At 38.4% G+C, this 20,761-nt stretch overlaps 3 protein-coding genes across 4 annotated transcripts; all 3 read right to left on the bottom strand.

Annotated features, from left to right (window-relative positions):
* Window positions 1-12,931: 12,931 nt before the first annotated feature.
* Window positions 12,932-13,645, bottom strand: LOC131008215 (uncharacterized). The gene is made up of 3 exons (XM_057935107.1): window positions 13,607-13,645; window positions 13,378-13,521; window positions 12,932-13,297 (listed from the first exon to the last, which is right to left on the bottom strand). Exons 1-3 carry the CDS (start codon window positions 13,643-13,645, stop codon window positions 12,932-12,934), a joined length of 549 nt encoding a protein of 182 aa, XP_057791090.1.
* Window positions 13,646-16,685: 3,040 nt separating this feature from the next.
* LOC131007698 (uncharacterized) lies at window positions 16,686-17,824 on the bottom strand. Its single transcript, XM_057934630.1, has 2 exons — window positions 17,358-17,824; window positions 16,686-17,277 (listed from the first exon to the last, which is right to left on the bottom strand). Exons 1-2 carry the CDS (start codon window positions 17,470-17,472, stop codon window positions 16,790-16,792), a joined length of 603 nt encoding a protein of 200 aa, XP_057790613.1. The 5' UTR covers window positions 17,473-17,824; the 3' UTR covers window positions 16,686-16,789.
* A 1,435-nt stretch (window positions 17,825-19,259) lies between these two features.
* Window positions 19,260-20,680, bottom strand: LOC131007701 (uncharacterized). 2 transcript variants are annotated; one of them, XM_057934634.1, is made up of 4 exons: window positions 20,594-20,680; window positions 20,024-20,104; window positions 19,768-19,842; window positions 19,260-19,687 (listed from the first exon to the last, which is right to left on the bottom strand). In XM_057934634.1, exons 1-4 carry the CDS (start codon window positions 20,619-20,621, stop codon window positions 19,380-19,382), a joined length of 492 nt encoding a protein of 163 aa, XP_057790617.1. In that variant the 5' UTR covers window positions 20,622-20,680; the 3' UTR covers window positions 19,260-19,379. The 2 variants fall into 2 exon arrangements, with proteins under 2 accessions (XP_057790617.1, XP_057790616.1); XM_057934633.1 differs by lacking the exon at window positions 20,594-20,680 and having other exon boundaries at window positions 20,024-20,234.
* Window positions 20,681-20,761: the final 81 nt, after the last annotated feature.

Raw genomic sequence — 20,761 nt, 5'->3', positions numbered from 1 at the left:
ATATTAATTTATTATTTTAAAGACCGAAAATTCGGTCGTTAATATTTTTTTATTTTTTTTATTTTTTAATGAGCGAGTTCTCGGTCGTTAATATTTTTTTATTTTTTAATTACTTTTTTAAATCCGAATTTTTCGGTCGTTAATATTATTTTTTGGTCGTTAATATTGTTTTTTTAACCACTGAAAATTCGGTCGTTAATATTATTTTTTTAGTTTTAATTAATTTTTTTTTAGTTTTAACCACCGAAAATTCGGTCATTAATATTGTTTATTTATTTATTTATTTATTTTGTTTTTTAACGACAAATAAAATTCGGTCGTTAATATTTTTTTATATACACACATATATAAATATTTAATTATTTTTAATTAATTTTATTTTATTCTTATTTTTAAATTATTGAGAATATTTTAAAATTGATTGTAATTTTTCATAATATTTTCCTTTTTTTTAAAAAATTACAATAATATTAAGTTTTTATTATTTTAAATTCGATCGTATATTTACCGTCACTCTCACTACAAAAAATTCGCCAAATACCTACTAAAATTACCGAGGGCAATCTTGCCCTCGCTAATCACCGATTACTTACCGACGGCACGAAACATGGGCCTATACCGACGACATGAGTGTCACCGGTAACTACCGACGGCAGCTGCCGCCGGTGAACAAGACCGCCGTCGTTGTTATAAATAAAAATTTTAATTATTATTTGTTAAAAACTACCGGGTGCCGCTGGTGACACATGAAAATCGGGCAGAATGTGTCCTAACAGCACATTCGTGCCGCCCAGCCCCCTCTCTCCCTCTCGCCGTCGCCGTTGCCGCCGTCGCTACTCGTCGCCGCTACCGTCCAGGTAAGTCTCTCCCATCCCTTTCGTCTCTCTCTCTCCATCCCTCTCTCTCTGACCCACTCTCTCTCTCTCTCATTTCAGCCCGTCGTCGCCGCCGCTGCCCTGACACCGCTCCGCCGCTGACCATTACCGTATGCTCTCGCTCTCGCCATTTTATTTATTCATTTACTACTCCCTCCGTCCTATTATTGTCGGCCACATTCTTTTCGGTACGGAGATTAAGAAATTCATTGTTATGTTTTAATTGAGTGTGTTAATGAGTTAATTAAGAGATGAGGGGATGATTGTTGGCTGCCATTCACCTTCTTCTCCAGCGACTTCTTCTCCGGCAAAGGGGTCGCCGGCGGTCAACATGCAATTTCCTGTTCCAATTTCCAATTTCCTGTTCCAATTTTCACCAATTTCCTATTCCAAAACCATTTTCTGTTCCAATTTCCTTAATCCAATTTTCACCAAAAAATCAATTCAAACCAAATTCGTCTGTCAACATGCAAACCAAGAATTTTGGGTGTTAAAAAAAAATAAAAAAATAGGAGAGGGAGAAGCGTCGCCGGTGCCCTTCGATCGCAGCCTTAACCCTAGCCCCCATAATTGCGTGGCTGGATAAGATGTGTCGCCACGCAGCGGATTCGTCAACACCGCCGAGAGAGGCCAGAGTCCAGAGTCCAGAGGGAGCAGCCGGCGTCCTGTTCCGGCAATAGAGAGGACGAACTAGAAAGAGGGAGTAAGAGAGAGAGGGGTCTAGAGAGAGAGAGACGTAAGGAGAGGGGAGATGGAGGCGGCAGACGCCAGCCCCGTCGGGCGGCGCCACCATCGACGGCGGTAGCTCCCCTGCCGAAAGAGAGAACAATGTGTGTGAGTGTGTGCGGCTATGTGTGTGTTTGTGTGTGTGTTTTTATTTAAAGAGGGTTTAATAATAATAAAATGCGATATTATATAAAAAAGAAAAACCTAAGAAACCCTTGAAAGCACAGGAACGCAGTCTAAGGGCCGAGCCTCGTTAAAACTTTTTTACGGAAAACCACATGGGAAAAACCGTAAAAAGGAAAAAGAGTACCCGTCTAAACAACCAGAAGAGCAAGAGTGAGAGAGAGCGGCAGGGTAAGTTTCCGGAACTCCGGCCTAACCATCGTCCCCAAACCAACCCGGCTCTCGTCCCACAGAAGAAAGATAAACGAGCCGGGGCAAAAGGCCGGTGAGACGCCGTCGCCAAATTGCCCCACAGCAAAAAGGAGCCACGCGGCCGGTTAGACGCCGTCGCCGCTAGCTCAAACAAACAAAAGAACCGAAAGTCAGCAACACGGCCGGTTATATGCCGTCGCCGCGAGCTAACCACAAAACAAGACCCCAAAATAAAGTGGTAAATGAACGGCCGGTTATACTCCGCCGCCGAAATTACCGCACAGACCAAGACAAAGCAAATAGTTCCGGCCGGTGAGACGCCGTCGCCGAGAACTAAAAAACCGAGAGTCCCCTCGAAGTAGCTAGCTGTCCAGCCAGCCCCCCCCCCCTCATGAATCCAGCAGCATCTCAACCGAGAAAAAACACGCAAAACGTCAAAAAACCAAAGCATCCACGGGCTCAAAACCAGCAAGCAGCCCCGACGGTCGGAACTAGATGCGTCGAGTGTGACTATGACAAGCCATGTCTCGGATGACCGCGTCCTCGATGGCATCAATACCATTATTCCACCACCCCTCTTGTCTAGCATGATTTGCCATAATGTCCGCCACTGCATTACCTTCTCGATAAATATGTGAGACACGAAAAGTGATCTCCTGCAAACGAGCTAACGTTTCTTTCCAATAATTGATGAAACGCCAAGGAACCTCCATCGTGCGCTGCTGAAGAAGACCCACCACGTACGAAGAATCCGCCTCGAGCCAAAGCTTACGCCAACCACGGTTGTAAGCGATCGCAATGGCTGTAATAGCCGCGAGTAGCTCAGCTTCAAAAGCAAATCCCGAGCCGCCCTTAGTATGAAAACAACCTTGGACCATTGCAGCATGATCTCTGAACACCCCGCCGCCAGCAATTATGCCCGGGGAACCAGACGCAGAGCCGTCCATGTTTACTTTGATCCAGCCGACGTTCGGCGGCCACCAATGGACCGAGACGTAATCAGGAGGAGGTGCTGGCCGCGAAGAAACCCCAATGGACCGTAAGGTGAGATAATCGCTCCACTCGTTCGCCATAAATCCAAGTTTCGAATGCGAAGCCTCCGCTTCCTTAAAAGCAGTCTTGACGAAACTAAGGACTTTAGTTGCATTAAACATCTGATCCTCAAATATGCATGCATTCCTGCTAGTCCAAATCATCCAAATAACACTGAGAATACCGATCTTCCAAAGACGCTGCAGTAAAGAGCTAAAAGAAGTGTTCCACGCCATAACCAAGAAGCTGTGAATATCAGGGCAATCAAGCAAATGAAATTGACGGAACCAATCCAGGAACGTCGCCCAGATCGGCGTCACCCTGGTACAAGCCCAAAAAGTATGAGTAATAGACTCCGAATCCATGAGGCAAAGATAGCAAGCATTAGGAGCAGTAAGTCCCTGTCTGATCAGGCAATCCATCGTGGGAAGCCTGCTATGAATGAGACGCCAGCAAACAAGAGAGCGACGTATAGGCACCACCATATCCCAAATCCACTTCCCCCAAACGACTTTGGGATATCTATTCGAAATATTAGCGAAAGCCAAAGAGGAGGTGACATCTCCGCGCAGCGAAGGCTTCCAGAAACGCTCATCAGGCACATTCCCCAAAGGAATGAGAAGAATATCACAAACAATCGCCGGAAAGTTTTCAACAAAATTAGCCGAGAAATGCCAACAGCCATCAAAAAAATAATCAGAAATAGGTTGCTGCAGAAAATTCCATAAAAAAGTAGGGATACCAACTCTGTCGCGGATCCTGTATCCCAGCCAATCATCATGCCAGAAAAGAGTAGACGTACCATTCCCCACCACCGCATAAGAGTCATCAACAAGAGCATTAATCTCATGTTTCAAACCAATCCAGACCGAAGAGTTAGCCACATGCTCTTTGGCATAGCCATGAGCAGTAAGATAACGAGAACGTAGCACCTTGTGAGCAAAAGAATTTCCTTTGATCATGTTCCACGCAATCTTCATAAGATAACCCTTCTTCATTAGAGTAAACGAGCGAATCCCCAGACCACCATCTTCCTTACTAGCGCAGCATCTGCTCCATTTAACCGAGCAAGAAGGCCGCTGCTCAGTATTCCCAGTCCAAATAAAATTCCTGCATTTACGATCAATCTCATGGAGAAGCGATTTCGGCCAGCTGTAGACCATCATAGTGTGAGTTAAAGAACTCCGGATGACCGAATTCACCAAGCATATGCGCCCGGCCATTGAAAGATGCAGGCCAGCCCATCTGGAAAATTTATGAACAATCCTGTCCTTGATGCTCATGAGATGAGACCCCCTCGGTTTTCCCACAAACAGCGGCGCCCCCAAATAGTTAACACGATCACTCCCATGAGTGAAACCCAAGACGCGATTAACGCCGCGTTTCAAGGAAGAAGAGACCCCTTTTGCAAAATAAGTACGTGATTTCTCCAAGCTGCAAACCTGCCCAGAAAGCTCACCATAGTACTCCAGAATGTGCTTTATCATTTTGGCGTTACGAATGGTTGCCCTGCAGAAGATAAGAATATCATCCGCATAAAGTAAGTGCGTAGGAAACAACATAGATCTACTGAAACTCATCGGAGTAAGGCACTGCGCAGCAACACAATTCAAAATCAGATGGCTAAGCAAGTCCTCAGCGATGCTAAAAATAATGGGAGAAAGGGGATCTCCTTGTCTAACCCCTCTGGTGCAAGCAAAATAACTACTGAGATGACCATTGTATAAAATAGAAATTCTAGCAGAACTAAAGATAATGGAAATCCAGTGTATAAATCTTTCATGGAAGCCCAAAACGCGAAAGACTTTGAGAATGAAGTCCCAGCTCATGGTGTCAAACGCTTTCTTGATATCAATCTTGCAAGCCATGTTAACGCTGCGATTGGTGCGATTCATGCAATTAAAACCTTCAGATCCCAGCATGATGCAATCGTGGATAGACCGACCACTGATAAAGCCAAATTGATTTTGAGAAACAATATCAGAAGCAACTCTGTTGAGCCTGACCGCCATAACTTTGGAGATAATCTTGAAGAAGAAGTTCGAAAGAATGATCGGTCTGAGGTCCGAAACCGAGGCCACCGCCTCCACTTTAGGAATCAAAACCAGAGTATTGGCATTGCAACCATTAGGAAGATAGGAATTCAAAAAAAAATAACGAACCGCCCTGACGATGTCCTCCTTAATGATATCCCAACATCGGTGGTAAAACACCCCTGAGAACCCATCAGGACCCGGGGCGCTGCTCGCCTCCATGGTGCGAACAGCCGCCGAAATTTCCTCGTCAGAAGGAATCTCAATCAGATCCCTATTATGAGCCTCACTGACCTGCAAATCAATATTAGCCTCAATATCAACAATATCCACAATATTAGAAACCCCTTGCGAGAAAAGGTCAGTAAAATGCTCCACAATGTGACGTTCAATAGCCGACTGCTCATACACAACGGCGCCAGCAATGTTGAGATGACTAATAACCAATCCAGAATTCTGATGACGAATCGCCTTATGGAAATAAGCCGTGTTTCTATCCCCGTCTTGGAGCCACTTTATACGACTTCTCTGCTGGAGCTGCACGTTTTTTCTGGTGAGCATCATATTAATGACCGCTTGCTTATTAACCTCCTCATCAAAGCTAGCATCCGTGTAACCATCCCTAGAGATTCGAGCTTGAACCGCGGCAAGTTCCTCCTGGGCGTCAGTTAGTTTAGCATACAAGTGGCCAAAAGTGTATTTATTCCAATCCCTGAGAGCACTCTTTAACCTTTTCAGCTTTAACATCACTTTGTAAATAGGGCAAGGAGTATTAGCGGCGACACCCCAGGAATCTCGCACCAAAGCAAGGAAACCCGAATTTTCCACCCACATGTTCTGAAAATGAAACGGCCGTTTTCCAGGCGCCAACCGGGGTTTGCATTGCAGCACGATGGCCGAGTGATCCGACGTAAGCCTTGGCAACACGTGGGTGTTGACCGAATCCCAAAGAATATCAAAGGACGACGAGACAAGAGCTCTATCCAAAAGCGTTTCCACGTGACTGGGAAGAAACCTTCTCCCAGACCAAGAGAATTGTAAACCCGAGGTGGAGGGTTCCAGAAAGCCAGTATCATCAATGAATCTGCAAAAATCCTCACAAGATCTTCTCGAAGGGAGAGCTCCACTAAGAAGCTCATGAGCGCCTTTAACAGCGTTAAAATCACCAATAAAGACCGTGTTCCCATCAATATAGTTAAGAAGGTCCGCCCAAAGATTTCTTCTAAGGACCACATCATTGGCCCCATGAATAATCGCTACTTTGAAGTTAAGGTTCTGCCAAGAACAATCAGCAACAATAACCTGATCAGAGGAGAAGACGACAGAAGTGGCAACCGAAGGCTGTGCCAACAGCCAGATATTAGATCGGCGCGGCAATCTACAGTTCTGATGCCGAGGAGTGACATTCAGAGAGCGCCAGAAAGACATCTGTATTTTATGAAACTTCGACTTGGGCTCAATAATACCCAAAACCTGCGGAGAAAAGGAGCGACAGTGCTCCTTAAGTAGCCGTTTAGACTCGTCCGTGAGGCCCCGGACGTTCCAAACGAGCAAATTCATCAGAGGGGATTAAAAGTCTGGCGATGGGGTGTCCCCCATCTCCATTTCAGCAGCCCAGCTCTTAGCTTCCATATTATGCATGGTGCGTATACTCGGTCTATCAGGTTGCTCGAAAATTAAATTAAATTAATTAATTGGGCTTAATTATATTAAATGTTTCTATTTTAAGAAAGTGGCCAACAATAATGGGACATATCAAAAAGAAAATGTGGCCAACTTTAATGGGACGGATGGAGTATTATTTTGTTAGATTAAAATTGTTAGATTAAAGTTATTAGATTAAGTAAATTTTAATTAATTTATGATATTTTGATCGTTTTGCATTATTGGGTCTATGCTTATGTGAATCAATTTGAAACAAGTAAAATGTCTTTTTGTAGAGGTTTTCGTGGGTCTAAGCAGGGGGGACAGACCTCTTCAAATTTCGGCCCGCACATTTCTACGACTCCTGAGGGTTCCACTCCCCAGGCCACTAGTTCATGGGCCAGAAGGCCCAGAGGCCCCTCAGTTGCCGAGATCATGAGGGATCGGCCTAGGGGCGACGGAGGGACGTTTCTCCTTACGAGGATAGCTAGTGGGTAAGTATTTTAATTTAAATAATATTTTTTGTATAACAAATAATTTCTTATATTACTTTTAATATTGGAATAATCCACAGTGAGTTGATGGAGCCACCAGGCATCTCAGCCAACTGCTCGGGAGCATTTAAGAGGATTCACAATCCAGACGGGTATAGTTGGAAGTTGACTCCGCCAGCGGTGAAGAACGCGTACTGGGAGGAATTCAAGGTAATTGAATTTCTAGTACATATAAATTTATCATTATATATTGTTAAAATGTTATATATTAATTTCACCATTTTTTTCAACAGAAAGAATATGTTTGGGCGCCTGAGGATGAACGTGATGTGAAGAAGATGTGGGAGCAAAAGGCCCGCAACTGGTACAGTGATACCTTGAACGACTTGAAGAGAAGGACCATTCAAATCTTGGAGACTTACATCTACAGAAACTGTAACATATTATGCATCACAGCAATAAAGTGTTAAATGGTGAAAATTCATAATACAATAAAAACATAAAGAAAATATTAACATTCATTGCCTAGATTCATCATGACTATAATCAATACATTCAATACTTTGGGTACAATAGATGTACTTCACATACAAAGGAATACTTTTTTACATCCATCGTGAATTCCTAATTCAGTGTGTATGAATTAAATTGATACTATTTTATGTATGAATTAATGAGAAATCTAATCCATTAAAATTCGAGGAATTCTGAATCAGTTAATCTATCGTGAATTGCATACTCAAGATGTATGAAATAAAATACAGTGAAAATCATGGTACATGATACTCACATTGCCAGAATTACTAAAAATAAGTTCGTGTTGTGTTATATAATGGTTCATGAGTTTGAAATTGACATAATAATTATAATCGATAATGAATAAGTAGACATCGACGACTATAACACTAAACTGGAAAAATGAACGTACCAGACAACTCCATGTGAAACTTCAAGCCATGATATGATTAATGATACTTAAAGTTTTTTGCATGTGCGTATATGAAAATTGAAGAACTGCGTTCCAGAATTGAAGATACTCCAGCCGTTTAGGTTTTTCTTTAAGGTATGAAGATTTGATTTGATATGGCAATAATATGTGACTAATTAAAAAAGATATGGTAACCGATAGTGGTTAATTAAAATGACATGAATATCCTCTAAGCATTTAAACGTGTGAATATAGGCTACAAATTAGGATTAAATCTGACTATAGGATCTAGACAGATCAATGGGTGAGATCGGTTCCTATTTTATACAAAAAATACTGTTTTTATTTTAGCCAACTATATATATAGGCAATGGTTCAATGAAAAGTGACTAAATGTAGGAGAGAAGAAAGAAGTGATCTTGGCCATCCATTTGAAGCAATCCATCGGTCCATATTCAATATCAAAATTGTCTCTTTATTATTAACTGAAGGACATCAATGTAATTTTGTTAATTATGATATCCGTTTGTTTCCTGAATTAGTGCTTATCAAATCAGATTAATGTTAAGAGACATATTCAATGATTCAGTTACATTTTATTGGCAAGAAACGCATCTTTCACCAAATCTAGCCAGATAACCTAGTTGGAGAGCATATCAATGTAAAGAAATATTCGACAACTTCTTCAGATCAATTACAAATTTTCAGAGTATTATGCAATCATCGATGGAACAGACAATGGATTTTGAAGGTATTACTGTATAGACTTACATCAAAAAATGTTAAATTTTGCATTGAATCTTTTCTTTATATATTTATATGAGTTCGTTTAGTTAGTTCAGTGGAATGCAATCCAATAGTATTGACATTAGTTGTTCAACACCTTGGTAGGAAGCTCACCAGTCGGCACCAATGAGAAGAGGTATTGAAGTTAACAGTTCTCTTTATAGGGTCATTAGTGGGTCGTGAAGTTTGTTTGATAGAATTGTAGAAAACACACTACGAAAAGAACTCAGTGAATGAGATTAACAGTGAGTTCATAAACATTAACAAGGAGAAAATTAATAAACATTTAGCTGACTATTAATTTATTATTGCAGGTACGGAAAAAGAAGTATTTTTATATTTAGGTTATTGATATTTTAATCCCATGTGTATATGTATTTTATGGTATTTCTGTTCAATTAATTTCAAAAATAATGATATGTACATTATTACAATATGTTTACTTTAACAATTGGTGATCATAAATTTTAATATTCTTAGTTTCTGGCGAAGACTGGCCAACAGTTCATAGATATCTGTTTATTTGAATGCACTTAATGTTTTAATATATAGTATTCACACAAACATATATCACCAAAATAATCTTGACTTTGATGTCAGATGACAGCAGCTCATCGATTGCCAAATTGTGTTTTCCCAGAGTTGAGGACTCACGTATACCACATACTGGCCAGATGTTTGCTAACCTGCATGATGGTGTAAAATTCTACAAGTTATACGCAAAAGCGTGTGGATTTGAAGTTCGCATGGGCACCAAAGAACGAGCAAAGGATGGAACAGTACGAATGCACTATATATGCTTTGTGTAATAGACAAGGAGTATGGGCTTACGCCGATGCGTCGCGTATCAATCCGCATACAAAGAAAAGAAGGACCACATCCTGCAAGGCGAACTGCATGGCACGTGCAATTTTTCAAGTTACTACTGGTGGTTACTATATTCGTACTTTCAACGAAGGTCACTCACATTCGATGGTACCTGGTCCCTCCCAACACTTTATGCCAGCCAACAGAAACGTCGGTGAGATCTAAAAAATGCTAATTATGTCCGGCATAAAGGCTAATATTGGCCCAATGCATACATTTCGTATGGTTAGGGAGATGGTGGGAAGTTATAAAGGTGTTGGATGCACTAGCACAGATTTCAAGAACTATGTTAGGGATTTGAAGGTCTACAACAAAGGTTCTGACGCACATATGTTGCTGGAAGCACTATCAAACAAGCAGGGCTTAGGGAGAGGATTCAAATTCTTTTATGACGAGGACGAGGATCAAAAACTGCGTCGTCTGATATAGGTAGATGAGATCTCGATCAAAAATTTCAAATCGTTTGGAGAAGCAATATCGTTCGATGTAACCTACAACACTAACAGGTATACTGCATTGAGATTAGCAGTTTCTTCATTCAATTTTAGACAAGTTCGAGTAGCTAGTTCATTAGAATGCAGTCCACTAAATTTAGTATTCCTTACTCTTAATCTATGCTTGCAGGTATAAGTTGATTTTCACTCCATTTACAGGAAGAGACAATCATGGAAAATGTATCTCATTTGGAGCAGCTTTAATCTCAAAAGAGGACACAGAATCATACTCATGGGTATTGGATAAATTTGTTCAAATCATGGGGCGTGCACCTCGACTAATAATAACAGATCAAGACCCTGGGTTGAAGAGAGCAGTTTCATCGTCTTGGAAAGATGCACGGCATAGGTATTGCATGTGGCATATTAGTATGAAGGTGGCCAAAAAATTACCTTTAAGGTTGAGAGATGACCAAGATTACAAATCAAAGTTTGAAAATATCATCTGGTCAGATCATGAAGATCCAGATGCGTTCGAGGAAAACTGGAACAATATGATTGATGAATACGAGTTGTCCGACAACAGATGGTTCTCTGATATGTTTGAAGACCGTATGTTTTGGGTCCCTGCCTATTTTAGAAATGTATCCATGAGTGGATTATTCCAGACCACTTCCTGTTCGGAGAGCGAGAATAGTTTTTCAAGCGTTTCATTAACAAGAACGCTGATCTCGTGCTTCTTTATACAAATTACGGTAGTGCGCTTGATGCTCAACGTAATTCCTACTTCGAGACCACCCACGCTGACGAGACTCGCAGACCAAGGATGGTCACAAATCTGCCTATTGAAGATCATGCTTCGACTGTGTATACAAATGCAATCTTCAAGGAAGTTCAAGAGGAGATAAAGATGTCTATCCGTGGGTGTAGCCTTTGTAAGATGTATTCTGGAGACAACAACTGTTATTTGGTTGTTATTTGGTAGCTGATAACATGAGTGGCGAATTCATCGTTCGACAGACACAATCCGAGGATGACTTGACTTGTACTTGTAACCTGTTCAACAGAAAAGGCTACCTATGCAGGCATGTGTTTCTTGTGATTATAAACTCTCAATGTGATAAGATTCCTCAGAAGTATATTTCATTGCGTTGGTGCAAGTTTAGCTTATTGTGCCCTGGTGAAGCACAATCCGAGCTACACAATGAGTATTCCCAGGATTCATCGAATGAGGAGTTCCGTTATTTCAAGATTGTTGGTGAGATTATTCCTCATATCCGTCTCAACGAGGACTTGAAGAACCAATTTTTCGCTGACCTAATGGAACTTAAGAACAAATTCTCCAACACTGACTGCATGGAACAAACATTAGTAGCAAAAAAAAGGAGGTTCGAGGAATTTTATGGCGCAGCTTCGACTGACTCGCCATCAGTTACGCCGCTAGACATCTCGAGGACGAAAAGTTCAGGTGTTGGCGGATGACGTAAATCCGACCAGCAAAAGGCGATACTCCTTGCAAAAAAACCAATGAGGCTATGCAGGAAATGTCAAACAAAGGGGCCTCATGATTCAAGGAATTGTCCAACCAAACAAGCTACAAACATATGAGTGAAGTCATATGTTGTTCATTTATGGTTTTACTGAACTGACTAAATGTATTTTATAAAGGAATGCTCATTTCATATGCCAATTTTTCGGATATGAGGAACATGAAAATAATGGATGGATGCCTAAATAGTGGAAGCTTCTTAGTAAGTGTTAGATTATTAACTGTATATGACTTTATTTTATTTTTTTATTGGAATATTCTCCGCGAGTTCGATAAGTACGCGCTATATATTTTAATTTCATAAATCCATTAAATGAGTTATAGTACGTAAATATATGGAATATAATAACTGGAACGTATTCATTTGTATGCAGCTTTAAGTTATAGGCAAAATGCTCATTGACGGCAGAAGGTTATTATGTGAGTAGTAAAGTTCATAATATCTATATTTATGCTATCTATGTATGTTGGAAATGATTTTCAAAATTATTAGATTGCTAAATGATAATGCTTGGATGAAAAATTACCAGTTTTAACAGGTAGATTCATTGGGTTTAATATCGAACTCATCATTTCTCTTCAAATAAGTCCGTTTGTTGGTTTTGTAAGTTCAATACATTCAGTGCAAGGTTATTGAATGAAACACATTAAATTTGTTGGGAAATTTAATAGTTCATTTGTCTTCATATAATTTCGGCCGATGTTCGGAAAATAAGTTCACAAGAATCCAGTTATATAGTACTGGATGGAACATATTATTTTTTCTTGGAGGTTTACGTTTATCGTAAGATTAACATATCTAAGAGGAGAGCAATTTTAATCTATAATATTTTACACAGGAGCATATTCATATTTATTGCTTCAATTTTATCAGCTCATGCTTGATGAATTTATTCGGGAAAAGAAAAATGATGAACACTTATAAATAAGAGATGCCTCCATGAATCGATATTTATGTTGCAAACTTCATCAATATTCAGATTTAGTATTATAGACATGAGTGTGATGTTAGTTAGTTATATAATCTCATGCTCAATGACAATTGAGTAATTTCAATATTTGGATTGAGAATAACGAATTTCTGTAGAATAATAATCACTAAAATAAATAATTTGAGCTGCAATATTCCCATCGGAAACGTCATAGTAAAAGCCAAAACAATAGAGTAAAATGATCTATCAAATAATATTACGAACCAATTAACGTCAAGTTGATGTTCAAGTTTTCATCCTTGCAAATCTCTTTATAATGATCAGCTGCTGTAAGTCCTAACATTCCCCCAATCTCATTTCTTTCCCAAGCGATTAGTGTTGCACAATATCGCACCCTCATCACTCGAAGTTGACGTGTTCGCGACAAAGCTGACATACACTTCCAAGATGCCGAACAATCACCCATGAAAGTCTCCAAGTGACGCATCATATAAACTCCCGTGTCCTCCTTGTTCATTCTATCTGCCCATTTCAACCTAAGCAGATGAATTTTTGTTTTGGATACTATCTTTGCCTTTTGTTCTTCACGCTCATATGATAAGTAATCAGCTAAAAGACGACGCTACAAAAAATATGGATGTTACAATTATTAATTATAGAAGTACATGTAATACTTCTAAGCAATAAGAGTTTGGAACTTACAAGCATGCTGCACAAATCATCATACTTTTGAATTTCATCAGCTGTGCCCACATCAAGCATACTATCCAAAACGAAGATTCTCTCCCTCTTTGTATCAATAGTAACGGCATGATACATACCATCCACCATGATTGGGAAGAAAAACTACAGACATAGTAGGTCTTATTTAATATACTTTACTTCGTTTGATTTAGTGTGGACCGAAAAATAAAATACACACACTACTTACCATGTCTACCATATGGAGCGGCCTACGTTCATACTCCATATTCATAGACAAAAAGAAGGACTTTTTCAAGTCTTCATACGATTGACCCTTTGGTGATATGCAGTCAGACTAGTTATATATTCAACATAAAACACACGGATTAAGAAGAAGGATTAGTTGAATCATCCAAATAATCGTACAATAAAAAACTCACATATATGTCGGCCGATGCAAAAAAACGTGCTGGAGTCTTATCAGAACGGACAGGTTCGTCACCGTTCAAAATTAGACACCATGCGTTTATAACAGATAGGTGAACAGGTTGACCTCTTCGCAGAGACATTAGTTCATAACGTCTAAGTTCAACATCTTTAAAAGAAAAAAGTCTGTTGAACCTACATGTTTTCAAATAACAATGTACACAAACAAGTTACCATACAATTTTTTTTCCGTATATAAATATAAAACAAATATATCACGTTCAATTTACGTACTCTTCACCAGCTTCCTTATGCAAGACATACATCCCAATTTGCCTTTCTTGTATTCCCAATTTCAACCTTGTGCAAATCCCCACTTGAAAACGGTTTGTTCTGAAGTTCGAAGCTTTCAGATTTAGGAACCTCTTTGCCTTTGCTGGGCGTTGGTTGCGATTAACAATATTTACCTAAAAGAGGTGAAAACTAACAATACTTAGTGTATAATATTAAAACACTTTCAATTTACAAACTTTAAGTCACGTATATTGCAACACACAATATACAAAAAAATAAAATACATTATTGTCAAGATTCATCAATGGCTCACGCTCCGCAACAACTGAATTAGTCTGTACAGTGAAATATATACTCCCTCCGTCCCATAAGCTTAGGCTTGTTTTCCTTTTTTGAATGTCCCATTTATATAGGCTTGTTTCTATAAAAAGTAATGTTTTTTTAGTCATTTACTATTACATCCCTATTTAATTCTTTAATTTACTCCCACTTTAATACATCATTAAATAATAAATATGGGCATACTAGGGAATTTACTTGTATATTTTCATTTCCAATGATTTTTCTTAATCTTTGTGAAAATCCCAATCAGCCTAAGCTTATGGGACGGAGGGAGTATATATTATTCAGCAGATAGAGAACTAACGGATAACCATCAATATTTACACCATATGTGTGTTAACCTTTTCATCAAATCCCGGGATGAACACTCCTTTCGACGCACCTACATAGCCCTGGTTCGAGACATTCATTGGATAAATTTGTTTTTCGACCAACGTAATAAATAGTAACTACAACTCCAAACATCGCAAACCTGTGCATGACTGCTGGTTGGTCTATCGTCGCTAACTAAACCCATAACTGGAGACTGACACTCCTGTTTGAAATATGAAACACACAAACATCACCCATATGTATTATTATATGATAAGAATATGTATGGATTTCTATATAATTTATTGTGTGGTGTTTACCTCCAGAATGTCAAGTCCCTTTTGATTTGAGTCACCTGGCCAGTACTCATCTGCTATCATAAGGTTGAAGCTGGGAATATCACAGGATATAGGTTTCTTTCCTTTAGTTTCAGTGCACTTTTCAACAGAACACGCATCAACCATAGCAAAAAACTCTTCTGTATAGTCTATTGGATCATCATCAATTTCAATAACATACGATGAAGGCTTGTACTTTGGTATTATAATTTCAATACTTATTCCTGTTAGTTTGGACGCGTCACCTACAATCTTTTGGAATGACGGTGATTTCTTCACACCAACTGATGCAATATCAACATCAAGACATAGCCTCTTCATCATTTCTGAAATTTCAGTTGCCTGTTGAAGTATTTTGGAAGTCAAAATTCTCTCATCATCTGATATATCAAACTCAGAAACGTCTTTAGGATATCCAACGGGCAGCTGTATTGGTTCCAGTAGGTTGCCGCTCGCAACATTAGGTGGGTCCAGCTCGATTTTTTGTCATTTTCTCAAAGCTTTGCTGGACCAGTTCTTATGTATTGGGAAGTCCCTCTTAACTTCCATTTCATCAAAACTCAGACGATCAACGTAACACAACTACCAGATAAAAATATATATATATATATATATTAAGCAATTATATTAATAATATAGATTATGCACCATGAATGTAATAACAACAACTATACTTACAATTACGAAAAGCGAGGGTCCAACATATACTTTATTGATATCGCCCTTCCAAATTCCTGAATGATGCTTTAAGCTATAAATCATGTATTCACCCCAGTTCCAGTTTCTTAACGAACGTAAATCCGAAAGACAACCTAATATGAATGGGTGCACAGTACCACTAGGACTAGGGATGGCAATCTACCCGCGGGTAACGGATATCCGCGAAAACCCGAACCTATTAGGGTGGGTTTGGATACCATTTGATATCCATGGATAGTTTCGTGGTTGCAATTCACTATCCATTTAGTTCGTGGGTATGGGTTTGGATACTTACTATCCATACCCGCGAAACCCATTTACCCGCGAAAAATACCCGCCAATGACCCGTCAATTATCCTTGAATTACCCGTCAAATATCCACAAAAAATTCCATAAAATATGGGCTTTGAATATATATTTTGAGATTATCGACTAGCATATTATATCTTAAAATAAGCCCAAACAGAAACTGAACTAAGGCCCAAATCCTAATAGTCTAATTTAAATTTGAATTTTGTTGAGCAATTATAGAATTTTGTTGGATTTTATATTTTAGTTGATGAATTTGAATTTAAACATTGTTCTTTGTGGATTTCAACATATGGATTTGAATATGTTATTTGTGTCGATTTTTTTTTTCTATTAAATTTGTAGTAAATTTATATTTAAATTTTATTTTGTGAGTATCCGGCGGGTATCCGACGGATAGTAGGTATCCGGTGAATAGAAGGTGATGGATACCCGCCGGATAGCGGCTTCGTGGATACTCGACGGGTAGCGGGTAGTGGGTTTGGATACCATTTGATATCCATGGATAGTTTCGTGGTTAAAAACCACTATCCATTTAGTTCGTGGGTATGGGTATGGATAGTCACTATCCGTACCTGTCGTACCCGATTGCCATCCCTAACTAGGACAACTCTCAAAAAGGGAGAACGCCATTGCAATCATGAAATTTCGTTTGAACCACGTTCCCCCACACTTGCAACTGATCATCTCATGCAACAAAAGCCTTATCTTTATTTTGTCTCTGTTATCCACTCCGAAAAATGAGAACCACTAGTCTCAAATAGGTCACTATTAGCTTGTTTCCCAAAAATCTTTATAGTTTGTTTACCGCTAGGAAATCTGAATACTCGGTACACATCGTTAGTAGTGATTCTAACACGCCTTCTAGGATCGATTTCAAGCTCACAAGTCTGAGGATTGAACTTATTTAGTATCCAATAAGCTAAATGACGAGGCAGATCCTTCAATTTCAAGTCCAATATCCTTCCGAAGCCAATCTCTCTAACAGCATTCTTTTGAGCTTCGTTTAACTTGCGTAGTGAATCATGAAAAGCAGCTGGAGTGGTTCTTGTATTGAATTTTGGACCTTTATTGTTCCTTCGGGAGTTCACCTTCATAACAGGTGGTTTTATCACATCAGTGGAGCAACTACGTTCGTTTGAATTTGTCAAGTCAACAAGATTAATTGATGGATTTCTGGGAACAAACTGGAACATATCTAATATAATCACAAATGTAATAGGTATAAGCTATATGAATATATATGTCACAATTTGCAAACAGTTTATTGTAGCGTACCCTTATTCAAATTCCTCTTCGCACCCACGGAAGATGACCCACTAAAAGTAGCAACCATGCTAGTTTTAGACTTCCTTGTGTAACCAATATGGCATTCAATATTTATGTAATACATACATTATTTACCACATAGGTACATGAACAGCGTATACAACATAAGATAAAGTAACGACAGGTGCCTGGATACTAGAAGATTTTAGTCAGATAATTCAACAAATTTTATGCGACAATATTTTAAACGTTATTTGGTGAATACCTTTATCACTAACAGAAACTCGTGGGTGCATAGCTTTGGTCCGCTTCTTGGCAGGAGAGCGGAGCTTCTCCATTGGTGAATCTATTAAAACACATAAAACAAGATATATAAATACTTGTTTACGCATAAGATATACAAATATACGATAGGTTATCGGGTACGATAATAACGCAGTCGCTCTCTTGCTTCACTATTGAAACTGCTACCAAAAGACAAAAAGCATTGGTTGGCTTACAAGTATAGTTAAAGGTTCAGAGAATCTGGAATAATATTACCAATACTACAATCTATAACATTTTTCAAGCCATGTTTTTTATAGTCATATAATTCAATATAATATCCAGTTATGCGTATGCCATAAATTCGTCGAAGATGGCACAGGAACTACTAAATAGGTGACGACCATGATAATATCAAAGTAAATTAACAAACTAAACATCTACTCGAATTACAAACTGCAAAAAAGAAAAAAGAAAAAAGCAATTTCCAATACTGCAAACAAAAGTAAATTGAAATCATACAGCAAAAAACCCACAATCAATCGATTAATTTGGAAAAAAATCATCGAACAGCTTTAAGCTTTTTGGGATCCATCCTTCCTACCGTGAAAACGAACCGGATGGTGAAACAGATATGAGATTATAATAGCAGATGAATTGGGATGTGTCAATAATTCGTAGAAATCCATCTCGATTATCATATTCAATGAGAACTGAGAAAAATTCAGGATCTGATGAAATTTCCTAAATAACGAAACAATGTATTTTACATCTATATCCTTTACTCATTCATATACACTCATTCCGATATCATATAATTAATTAAGCAGTAATTAGTTGATAAATCTTAGCCGTCAGATCTGATGAACCGAGTGGTTAGGATCTCTTCTTCTTTCTTCATCTAAGGAGTCTTTTTTGTTGAGTGTGACCCTATAGATATAAGGAGTACTTTTTTGCTAAGTGTGGGTGTGGTTCTAGAGAGAACTACATTATTTGTGAGAACGGGAGAACCATCAAATCTAATGCATCCACTGTAAAAATTAATGCATTTGCTGTTAAAATTAATGCACTAAAAAAATTTTAAAAAAATGCTCCCTTCAGGATTCGAACCCAGGATCTGCATTCATCCAACAAGATGATGCATCCACCGTAGATCTTGATGATCGAATGGCTGAAAATGGTTCTCCGGTCTTCTTTTATTTATGGTTCTTTCTTGAACCTCTCTCTCTCTATATATATATATATATATATATATATATATATATATATATATATATAGGGGTGGGCTACCGTGAGAGCACATCTTAAAATAAGAAATAAGAGCAATTTTTAATTCATGGATTTTAAGTAGAACACGCATGAATTCGTTGTATAAAGGTATGAATTGTGAAAAATAATTTTGTGCTACCTTTGGGATTCGAACTCAGGACCATAAATCCATCCAACAGGATTACTAATCAACGGTAGATCTTAATGATCAAAAGTTAGATCTTAATGATCTAATGATCTAAGGGCTGAAAATGATCTTACTGATCTTAATCCATCCAACAGGATTACGAATCATCTCATGCAACAAAAGCCCTATCTTTATTTTGTCTCTGTTATCCACTCCGAAAAATGAGAACCACTAGTCTCAAATAGGTCACTATTAGCTTGTTTCCCAAAAATCTTTATAGTTTGTTTACCGCTAGGAAATCTGAATACTCGGTACACATCGTTAGTAGTGATTCTAACACGCCTTCTAGGATCGATTTCAAGCTCACAAGTCTAAGAATTGAACTTATTTAGTATCCAATAAGCTAAATGACGAGGCAGATCCTTCAATTTCAAGTCCAATATCCTTCCGAAGCCAATCTCTCTAACAGCATTCTTTTGAGCTTCGTTTAACTTGCGTAGTGAATCATGAAAAGCAGCTGGAGTGGTTCTTGTATTGAATTTTGGACCTTTATTGTTCCTTCGGGAGTTCACCTTCATAACAGGTGGTTTTATCACATCAGTGGAGCAACTACGTTCGTTTGAATTTGTCAAGTCAACAAGATTAATTGATGGATTTCTGGGAACAAACTGGAACATATCTAATATAATCACAAATGTAATAGGTATAAGCTATATGAATATATATGTCACAATTTGCAAACAGTTTATTGTAGCGTACCCTTATTCAAATTCCTCTTCGCACCCACGGAAGATGACCCACTAAAAGTAGCAACCATGCTAGTTTTAGACTTCCCTGTGTAACCAATATGGCATTCAATATTTGTGTAATACATACATTATTTACCACATAGGTACATGAACAGCGTATACAACATAAGATAAAGTAACGACAGGTGCCTGGATACTAGAAGATTTTAGTCAGATAATTCAACAAATTTTATGCGACAATATTTTAAACGTTATTTGGTGAATACCTTTATCACTAACAGAAACTCGTGGGTGCATAGCTTTGGTCCGCTTCTTGGCAGGAGAGCGGAGCTTCTCCATTGGTGAATCTATTAAAACACATAAAACAAGATATATAAATACTTGTTTACGCATAAGATATACAAATATACGATAGGTTATCGGGTACGATAATAACGCAGTCGCTCTCTTGCTTCACTATTGAAACTGCTACCAAAAGACAAAAAGCATTGGTTGGCTTACAAGTATAGTTAAAGGTTCAGAGAATCTGGAATAATATTATCAATACTACAATCTATAACATTTTTCAAGCCATGTTTTTTATAGTCATATAATTCAATATAATATCCAGTTATGCGTATGCCATAAATTCGTCGAAGATGGCACATGAACTACTATATAGGTGACGACCATGATAATATCAAAGTAAATTAACAAACTAAACATCTACTCGAATTACAAACTGCAAAAAAGAAAAAAGAAAAAAGCAATTTCCAATACTGCAAACAAAAGTAAATTGAAATCATACAACAAAAAACCCACAATCAATCGATTAATTTGGAAAAAATTCATCGAACCTGGAGCTTTAAGCTTTTTGGGATCCATCCTTCCTACCGTGAAAACGAACCGGATGGTGAAACAGATATGAGATTATAATAGCAGATGAATTGGGATGTGTCAATAATTCGTAGAAATCCATCTCGATTATCATATTCAATAAGAACTGAGAAAAATTCGGGATCTGA

Source organism: Salvia miltiorrhiza, chromosome 2 (genome assembly GCF_028751815.1).
Source record: "Salvia miltiorrhiza cultivar Shanhuang (shh) chromosome 2, IMPLAD_Smil_shh, whole genome shotgun sequence".
NCBI lineage: Eukaryota > Viridiplantae > Streptophyta > Magnoliopsida > Lamiales > Lamiaceae > Salvia > Salvia miltiorrhiza.
Note: the sequence above shows the minus strand (reverse complement) of the source record. Positions and strands in the feature narration are given on the sequence as shown.

What these genes read in the sequence shown, in the direction of transcription:
- LOC131008215 (XM_057935107.1), bottom strand. Translation starts at nt 13,645, where the DNA reads ATGGAGTATGAACGTAGGCCGCTCCATATGGTAGACATG. An exon ending in CGCTCCATATGGTAGACATG is followed by an intron (nt 13,522 to 13,606) that starts GTAAGTAGTGTG and finishes CTATGTCTGTAG; the next exon opens with TTTTTCTTCCCAATCATGGT. An exon ending in ATGATTTGTGCAGCATGCTT is followed by an intron (nt 13,298 to 13,377) that starts GTAAGTTCCAAA and finishes TATTTTTTGTAG; the next exon opens with CGTCGTCTTTTAGCTGATTA.
- LOC131007698 (XM_057934630.1), bottom strand. Translation starts at nt 17,472, where the DNA reads ATGTATTACATAAATATTGAATGCCATATTGGTTACACAAGGAAGTCT. An exon ending in GAAGAGGAATTTGAATAAGG is followed by an intron (nt 17,278 to 17,357) that starts GTACGCTACAAT and finishes TGATTATATTAG; the next exon opens with ATATGTTCCAGTTTGTTCCC.
- LOC131007701 (XM_057934633.1), bottom strand. Translation starts at nt 20,150, where the DNA reads ATGCGTAAACAAGTATTTATATATCTTGTTTTATGTGTTTTAATAGAT. An exon ending in AGTTTCTGTTAGTGATAAAG is followed by an intron (nt 19,843 to 20,023) that starts GTATTCACCAAA and finishes TTGGTTACACAG; the next exon opens with GGAAGTCTAAAACTAGCATG. An exon ending in GAAGAGGAATTTGAATAAGG is followed by an intron (nt 19,688 to 19,767) that starts GTACGCTACAAT and finishes TGATTATATTAG; the next exon opens with ATATGTTCCAGTTTGTTCCC.